General features: G+C 47.5%; 1 protein-coding gene across 1 annotated transcript in view; it reads left to right on the forward strand.

Moving 5' to 3' along the window:
• Window positions 1–6,541, forward strand: part of LOC147187068 (sodium channel protein type 5 subunit alpha-like) — a 53,816-nt gene extending 47,275 nt beyond the window's left edge. The window contains exons 26-31 of the mRNA XM_086101387.1: window positions 641–916; window positions 2,836–2,889; window positions 2,973–3,114; window positions 3,351–3,451; window positions 3,947–4,217; window positions 5,180–6,541. Coding sequence (XP_085957513.1) covers window positions 641–916; window positions 2,836–2,889; window positions 2,973–3,114; window positions 3,351–3,451; window positions 3,947–4,217; window positions 5,180–6,399 — 2,064 coding nt within the window. The 3' untranslated portion in view covers window positions 6,400–6,541. The remainder of the gene's footprint in view (window positions 1–640; window positions 917–2,835; window positions 2,890–2,972; window positions 3,115–3,350; window positions 3,452–3,946; window positions 4,218–5,179) is intronic.
• The last annotated feature ends 3,028 nt before the right edge of the window (window positions 6,542–9,569 follow it).

Below are 9,569 nucleotides of genomic sequence, written 5' to 3' on the forward strand. Positions count from 1 at the left end.
AAGATTTCGGACTTGGTCTTTGGTTTTTAGAGTCAGTGACCCCACATGTTTATGACCAGTAACCCTCTTTTCTTTCTAGCCAAAACAATTCCCCTTGTTTTGTTTTATTTTGGTTGAGCTGAAGGAAATCGGGCACATTGCTAAAGATAGCTGCGTGTCAGCTGCATAGCCATGATAGCCAACAATGGCGTTGGGACGCATTTGACCCAAAGATAACGTATGAAGACTGAACAAAAAAGCAGTCCAAAGACTGACCCTTGAGGGACTCCCTATGTCATGGCCATAGCCAACAATGGCGTTGTGACGCATTTGACCCAAAGGTAACATATGAAGACTGAACAAAAAAAGCGGTTCAGGGACTGACCCGTGAAGGACTCCCTATGTCATGGCCATTAAATCAGACTCAAAACTTCCAATGGTGACACAAGAATTTCCTTCTCCAAGGAGAACCTGAACCATTTTAAGACCATTCCACTTAGTCCTAGCCAAGTTTCCAACCTGTCCAACGGTATGTCATGATCAACTGTATCAAACGCTGATACTAGTCCGGTGAAATGTTGTACTAGCGAGAAAATGGGAGTGTCCTTTTCAAAGATATGGCGTAAATGCCGGCCGGTGACGCGGCCTTTGCGTTTGGCAGGTGGTGGTGAACGCGCTGATCGGCGCCATCCCGTCCATCATGAACGTGCTGCTGGTGTGCCTGATCTTCTGGCTCATCTTCAGCATCATGGGCGTCAACCTGTTCGCCGGCAAATTCGGCCGCTGCGTGAACCGGACGGGCCACATCTACGACGCCGCCTTCATCAACAACAAGTCGGCGTGCGAGGCCCTCAATGACACTTCGCTCTACTACTGGACCAAGGTCAAGGTCAACTTTGACAACGTGGGGGCCGGATACCTGGCGCTGCTGCAGGTGGTGAGGACACTCGGCGCCACCCGTCACTCGGATTGGCTGCTCCTGCAGGCCTACTTCTTTTTTTTCTTCTTCTTCTGTTCTTATGTGCTGTCCTCATTCTTCTGTCCATCTTTCTCTTTTTGCATTTTTAATGACTTCTTTTGTCCCTTTTTCTGTTCTTCTTCTGTCCTCCCTCTTGTCCTTCTCTTTTCTACTTCTGTCGTTTTTGTCACTTTCGTTTTTCCTCCTTCCGTCCTCATCATTCTGTCCTTCTCTCCTTTCATCTGTCCTTTTCTTTCTTTTTCTTCTGTCCTTCTTCTGCCCCCTCTTAAACTCTTCTTTCCTACCATTCGCCTGTCGCTGTTCCCGTTCTTGCCCCTCTTTTTCCATTCTTCAGTTTTCCTTCATGTCTTGTTGTCACGTATCTTCCATCTTCTCGTCTGCCCTCTTCTCTCCTTTTTCTTTCCTTTTGTCATGTCCGTTTATGTGCAAAAAAAAAAAAATTATATATACAGTATATTTTTGTCGTCTCACCCCCTCCCCCCTCCGTTTTCTCTCCTCATGCTGCACTAAATGAACTCCGAAGACATTTTCCCACATGGTCTCTCGTTCTTCGGCGCCACGGGCGTCCTGCACGCCGCCAGTCAATCAACCCTGAGAGGTTTTTATTTTTGGAGGCTCTTAAGTAGGCAGACATGAGAGCGGAAAACGAGGAGGTAGGGTGGGAGGATGAAGAAGACAAACAGGAGGAGTAAAAGGAAAAAAGTGGAAAGGCGGCGGGGAAAAGATGGAGAACGCCTTGATTCACAAGCGCGTGGAAGTTGAATGAGTGCCGTCGCCTTGACGACTGACGGCTCAGCATCCCTCCGTGTTTGCCCGGTCTCCGTGGCAACCGTCTGCCCTTCTATTAGCCGCTCCGCTGTTGAAAGTTTGTCAGGGGGAAGGAAGTCCATATAAGGAAGTGTTGACGGCAGTTGCCATAGCGATCAGACAGACGACGGGCTTGGACGTCGAAGCGCTCGTTTATTTTGTGTGCAAATTTCATTCAACAAAACCTTATTTCAAGCCTTACCCTTGTTTGGAACCCAGATTCTGGCTTGAAACCCTCATTTGAATCTCTAAACCATGGTTCCAACCTGCCTGAAAACCTTAATCCTGTCTTGAAACCTGACTTTGCAACCCGAGATCAGGTTTGAAATGTCAATATAATTTGGTAATTTCAAGGTCTAATGCTTGGTTGAAACCCAAATCCAGGCTTGATAACCTAGTTTGAAAACCTACTCCATGTTGTAAAAACCTTAACATTGAATCAAAAACCCCAACCCTTGTTTTTAAACCTAACTTGAAAACTTAATTTGAATCAGTAACTCTTGTTTGAAACCTTAACCCTTTTTTACAACCCTAACTCAGGCTTGATACCATAATTGCAAACCCTAACACCGACTGAAAAGCCTTGTCTGAAACCCTAACTCGGGCTTGAAGGACTATATTAAATCCCTAACCCCTGTGTAAAACCCTAACCCTACTTTGAAACCCTAACTCGGCCTTAAAACCTAACCATGGCTGGAAACCCTAACCCAGACTTTATACCCGATCTTGAAACCCTAACTCTAGATTAAATCCTAACGCTAACTTGAAACCCTTATCCTGGCTTGAAACTTTTACCATTGTTGAAAACCGTGACCCTGGTTTGTAGCCCTAACCCTCCCTGACCAAAATATGAAACCACACCTTGTTTAAAACCCTAACTCCAGCTCCAAACATTCCTTTGTTTACCCTGTCTTGAGACCTTAACGCTGGCTTGGAACCCCAATTTGATACCCTGTTCCTAGGCTTGAAACCTTCCTTTGCAATCCTCAAGTCAGCCTCCAAACCCAACCTTTGTTTTCGCGCTTCCTCTGCCTCATACAACCCTATCGTTGTGTCGTTTTGTGTCAAAGGCGACCTTCAAAGGCTGGATGGAGATCATGTACGCCGCCGTGGACTCGCGAGCCGTAAGTCACGGGCACCAAACGGTCGCGCGGCTGACGTCACCGGCGCGGCATCGAGCGTAAATGTGGAGGGGTGTGTTGCGCAGGTGGAGGAGCAGCCCATCAAGGAGATCAACCTGTACATGTACCTCTACTTCGTCATCTTCATCATCTTCGGCTCCTTCTTCACCCTGAACCTCTTCATCGGCGTCATCATTGACAACTTCAACCAGCAGAAAAGGAAGATAAGTGCACCATAAACAGGCTAACTTACAGTATACATATAATACAGTTGCAAAAGCTGCGATTGATTGACAAGGTGGTAACCTTTGACCCGAGGTATGTACTCCAGAGCTATTTTTTTTCTTTTTCCATAAAAAAGAAAAAAATAATAATAATCTGATTCTATTGAATGTTGTGTGTTGTGTCCTTGTGACGTTAGCAGGATGAAAATAATGGTGCGGTGTCATGTTGCTTGCACTTAGGAGGCCAAGACATCTTTATGACGGAGGAACAAAAGAAATACTACAATGCCATGAAGAAGTTGGGCTCCAAGAAACCCCAGAAGCCCATCCCCAGACCTCTGGTACTTCCACCACACATGGCGCTTTGGAAGGAAAAAAAACGGCGAGATTTTATAAACCCGTTTCCTTCCCACATTCCAAAAACGTGCACGGCAGGTTAATGGAACACTCTAAATTGTCCCTAGGTGTGATTGTGAGCATGGATGGTTGTTGGTCTATGTGTGCCCTGCGATTGGCTGGCAACCAGTTCAATGTGTCCCCTGCCTACTGCTCGAAGACAGCTGGGATAGGCTCCAGCACGCCCGCGACCCTCGTGAGGATAAGCGGATTAGAAAATGGATGGATGGATAGAAATAATCAAACAGTGCCTGCCTTGCCTACCCGCGTTCAGTATAATACTGCTATGCTATTCATTGAGTCATCTGCTCTCAGCTCATCAGTGCGGCACTAATATTAGTCATGCTTCGAGTACGGTTAATTTTGCTTGCATTTCAAAGCAAAAAAAATATACAAGACAGCGTAAAGATGACACGTCGGTCCTCTTGTGTCCCCCTCAGAACGACGTGCAGGGCTTCTTTTTCGACCTGGTGGCCAAGCAAGCGTTCGACATCATCATCATGGTGCTGATCTTGTTCAACATGATCACCATGATGGTGGAGACGGACGAGCAGTCGCCCCAGATGGAGCGCGTCCTCAACAACATCAACGTGGCCTTCATCGTGGTGTTCACCGCCGAGTGCATGGTGAAGATCGTGGCGCTGCGCTGCTACTTTTTCACCGTCGGCTGGAACATCTTCGACTTCGTGGTCGTCATCCTCTCCATCGTCGGTGCGTATTTTCTATCGGTCGCTCTTTCCGAGTGTCGTTGAGCCACCGTGGGGGGCCTTTTACGTGAGGACGTTAGGCGACTATTCCGTTGAAAGCAAATCTGTTCCACTGGGACCTTGATTTCCAAATTTAAGGTCCGTTCTGTCATTCATTTTTATAGCAAATCAAAGTGGGGTTTAAATTCGGGATAGGGTTTTAAAGTCGAGTTTCAAAGCAGGATTAGGGTTTCAAATTTGGGTTTAAATGAGTTAGATTAGACCCCCCCAGGTGTCAAACCCGAGGCCCGGGGGCCAGATCTAGCCCGCCACGTCATTTTCCATGGCCCGCAAAAGCAAATCATGTGTGTCAATTTCCATGATCCTTGTTCAAATCTGGATGTGGAATAAATAAAAACATTTTTCAGTCTTTTTTTTTTACTCTGTTTACATTCATTTGAACAATAATTGAACAAACAACAAACAAACAATTGACCAAAGTGGCCCGTGAAAAATAACACCCAAGGGTTATTAGACAGTTATTTGTCAACAAAGTAACTTTCTGAGTGGGCTTGATGCCCCCCCCCCCACCCCTACATGCACACAACTAAGGTCTTGCTTGGTCATATCAACCCCACAAAAAGCACACGCACGCTCGTGACGCACCTGACACGTCCACAACCCAAGCAGTTAATTTCGCCGTCGCCGTTCATGTTTCATTTCCTCCATTTAGCTCGCGACAAGTTTCATGATTGAGTGTGTGCGCGCACGAGCGTGGGCTTGCATGCGCGTGTATGCACTCGGACGAGGCCGCCCGGGGGAGGTGAAGGTAACGGCAGCAATCAGCGCTGGCAGGGGGCGGGTCCCCGCAGACAAATCCAACATGATTGACCTGTTACATCAGCTCCGTGTGTGTGTGTGTGCGATGTCATCCCATGTTGTGAAATGAAGTTGGTTTTTGACAGCTTCCGTGCGCGTGCTTTGCAGGCATCGTGCTGGCAGACATCATCGAGAAGTACTTTGTGTCGCCGACGCTGTTCCGCGTGATCCGACTGGCGCGCATCGGCCGCATCTTGCGGCTGATCCGCGGCGCCAAGGGCATCCGCACGCTGCTGTTCGCGCTGATGATGTCGCTGCCGGCCCTCTTCAACATTGGCCTGCTGCTCTTCCTGGTCATGTTCATCTACGCCATCTTCGGCATGGCCAACTTCGCCTACGTCAAGCGGCAGGCGGGCATCGACGACATGTTCAACTTCGAGACCTTCGGCAACAGCATGATCTGCCTTTTCCAGATCACCACCTCGGCCGGCTGGGACGGCCTGCTGAGCCCCATCCTCAACAACTCGCCCGAGGAGTGCAACCCGCACGTGCCGCACACGGGCACCAGCCAGCGCGGCAACTGCGGCAACCCCTCAGTGGGCATCACCTTCTTCGTCACCTACATCATCATCTCCTTCCTCATCGTGGTCAACATGTACATCGCCATCATCCTGGAGAACTTCAGCGTGGCCACCGAGGAGAGCACGGAGCCTCTGAGCGAGGATGACTTTGAGATGTTCTACGAGGTCTGGGAGAAATTCGACCCGGAGGCCACCCAGTTCATCGAGTACGCCAAGCTGTCCGACTTCGCCGACTCCTTGTCGGAGCCGCTGCGCATCGGGAAGCCCAACAAGATCAAGCTGATCTCCATGGACCTGCCCATGGTCAGCGGCGACAAGATCCACTGCCTGGACATCCTCTTCGCCTTCACCAAGCGCGTTCTGGGCGAGTCGGGCGAGATGGACGCCCTCAAGCAGCAGATGGAGGAGAAGTTCATGATGGCCAACCCGTCCAAGATCTCCTACGAGCCCATCACCACCACGCTGCGGCGGAAGCAGGAGGACGTGTCGGCCGCCGTCATCCAGCGTTGCTACAGGAGACATCTCGTACGCCGCCAGGTGAAGGCCGCCTCCTACCTCTACCGCCGGATCACCACGCCGCGACACGCGCCGGCCCGGGGCGACGACGAGGCAACCGACGGCGAGGAGGAAGAGGAAGAGGCGCCCGAGAAGGAAGGCCTGATCGCCGCGATGATACGTGAGAACTACGGCTCCGGGTTGGTCGGATTGGAGCGGTCCGAGGCGTCCTCAGCCTCGTCGCCGCCGTCCTACGGCAGCGTAACGCGAGCCACCGCCACGCCATTTCCCCCCCAAGGCGGAGACGAGTGACGCGGGTACAGTCCCGTAGGAGCAAAAAAACCAAATGGAGGATTTTGTGGAAAAGTGAACGATGCGGCTGCGTGGGGCGCCATGGCTATGAGGGGGGCACCCAAAAAGCGTGAAGATATCAATGTGGCGGGGCCCCATAAAGGCTTGGAACAACTTTACTCGCTTTCATGTTACTTCCTGCCCCCTGCTGATCGCCCGGCGAACTGCAGTAGCTTCTTCTCGGGCCCCCAAACACTATATCACTCATGTATTTTATCGCCCGGGAGCTGCGTTCACGACGTTAGCGACGTAAGCTGCGCGAGTGTTAGCTTGCGAGTAGAGCGACGCGTGCTCAGCTTAGCAAAGGTTTTGTTAGGAAAAAGTAGAACTTTGTTGACAGTCTTTTCATAGCTGTACGATTATTACAACTATTTTTTATATTTTTTAGCGTAACTTGACAAGGGAAAAAAAAAAGCTTTGCCGCTTTTCCTCAGTGGAACTATGACACTTTCACAGAAGATGACAACAATAATCTTTTTTTTTTAATGTTTTTCTTCACGGTCATGACACATTCACAAAAACTACCCTCAAACCTACAGCGTTTTTGCGATCTGCGGACGTCCGGATGCTAAGATATCACTCGCTCAGAAGGAAAAAGACGACGGTTGTCAAATGTCGCACGCTGTCGTTGACAAAAGTACATCCGACCGCCAACCAAAGTAGACGACAGACAAGAAGACGACAATCAGCAAAAACTTTCCACTGGCTCATCACCAACAAAATTATTCTTAAAATGAGAGCTAGCTCGACTCATTTTTAGCCGCACATCCACTGAAAAAGGGAATTATTGTCTTTTGGTCTGTTTGTTGACATGTCAGTTTGGTGACTGTACACAAAGTGAAAAATTCCCTGACTGAAGTCTCCAAACAACCCACATGAGTGCATTTGCGCACACACACAAATTATGGAGTTTCTCCTAAAGAATCGTTCACATCAATGTCATGTTTGTCTACTTCATAATTTATTTATCAATGACTTTGTTCCCCGCTTTATTGTTTAGTTTTCTACGAACACTCAGACACTTTTTTTTTTTTTTGCACAGAGAAACATGAAGGGAAAAAAAAACAACAACAACCAAGCGTGAGGAGCAATAAAAGCTCTGCCGGAGACCTGGAAGCTTCGATAGCGACACTTTCAGGACCATCCGGGACCTTCGGATAACAAAACAGAAAATGCACAAATGCGCTGCTTGGGTGGGCGCAGAACGCTCAGTTCTTCTTTGTGTCAAAGTGGTGGTTTTGTCCTGACCCCGCCCCTCAACACCCCCCCCCCCACCCCCGCACCACCACCAAATGGAACCTGACGCCACCTGGATTTTTATTCTGCTGTTGAAAGCAGAAGTTAGCTTGCGAAGTGTCGCCGTGTTGTTCGGCAGCGCTGCGCTGAAGGGCTCTTTTCGGTAGCAATAGACCGCGAGTGTGCCTGCCTGCCGCCACCGCACTCAATGACACTCCACGCCGTCATGAGCGCCCCATTTGTTGTCCCCGGGACCCTGTGCCTCTTAGGTGGCTCCTGATTGGCTGATGAGCATCCGGACAAAAAAAAAACACCTTTTGAAAATAATTCATAGATGGCCAAATAAGCACTTGTCGCTGTGCTGTGGTTCCCCCAGTGGCAGGGAGGCAGACATGTTTACGTTGTGATAGTAATTAAAATTTATAATTATTATGCAGTGGTGACTTGAGATATAAGCAATCAAAAGTATGCTAAGCTTAATGCTGACAATTGACATGCGAACAGTTAGCATCGATAGCCATGCTTCAAGAAGCTATTTAACTGGCTATTTAAACACACGAGGTGGAGCAACACGTAAGACAGACAATATCATCATACTCACAGGTTTAATTATTCGCATTCTGTTCAATGGTATTACTCTAAGTTTTTAATAGAGTACAATATTCGAGAGTGCTATTTATTCCTTGTTAAAAGCACAAGCACGTTTTCTTTTTTAGGGGGAGTTTGTAACAGATTAACGTCGTCTCCATTCCTTTCAATGAGGAAAGCATGCTCACAGAACAAACTCGTATCTGAAGGCACCACTGTAATAAAAAGAATAAATAATAACACTTTTGTGCTCAAGAGTGACATTTTATTATTAGGAAGTAGGTATTTTTTAAATTCAAATATGTATTCGTTTATTTTTGCAATGAAAAAAATGCTCATTTTTAGTTGTAATATTTATGATTGTTTTATTTATATCTGCAAGGAATTAATTAACCCATAATTTAATTAGAAAAAGGAATAATGAAAAAAAGTGAACAAATGCATTTACTCCCAGGAACACTAAAGGAAGCAGCCCAAAAGGAAAGACATAAAGCACTCAAATCTAATCATATAAAAGCACCTTATTTATTTTTATTTATTTTTTTACGTGTTTGTTGGGCCGTTTGTTCTTCTCTTTAAGGGCGAAAGCTCTGGTGATTGACAGGTCTGTGTTTCAGGAAGATTCCGTCACATGCGTACCGACTCGGGCCATTTGGTGCTACCGAAGGGGTGCGGAAAGTTCCGGACCAGAGGGGGCTAATATGCCTTCCAGCCTTCCTTTTCCTTTTCAAAATAAAGGCTGCTTGGTCATCTTGTAACCCCAACAGAGTGCACTGGAACCTACCAACATCTGAACAACAACAAACATCTGAACCTTGTTCTCATTTTATGGACAAAAAAACAACTCTGTCGACGTTTGTACCCACTTCCCTTCAAACCGGATTCATACTGGTTCGACACAGGTGTCAAACTTGGTCAATGCAAGTGTCACACTGGTTACAGCACTGGATTGAGTGTTGTTCAAGACCAGTGTCATACTGGTTCAGAACTGATGTTGCATTGGCTGAAAACTGATTCAAAACCTGCGCCATCCTTATACGATACTTGACTTGATACTGGTTTAAAACTGATGTCAAACTGGTTAAACATCGGGGTCACATTGGTTCAACACTGGATTCGCACTGGTACCCTGCAGGTGTCGTACAACACTGGTATTATGCTGGTTCAACACTGGATTCACACAAGTGTTGTACAACACTGGTGTCAAACTGGTGTCAAAACCAGTGAGATATCAGTTCAACACTGCTGTCACACAGGTGTCATACGTGTTTGATACTGGTGAATTAATGGTGTCATATTGGTGTCAA

The sequence above is a fragment of the Hippocampus guttulatus genome, chromosome 21 (assembly GCF_054856545.1).
Source record: "Hippocampus guttulatus isolate MCC_2025c chromosome 21, RoL_Hgut_1.0, whole genome shotgun sequence".
NCBI lineage: Eukaryota > Metazoa > Chordata > Actinopteri > Syngnathiformes > Syngnathidae > Hippocampus > Hippocampus guttulatus.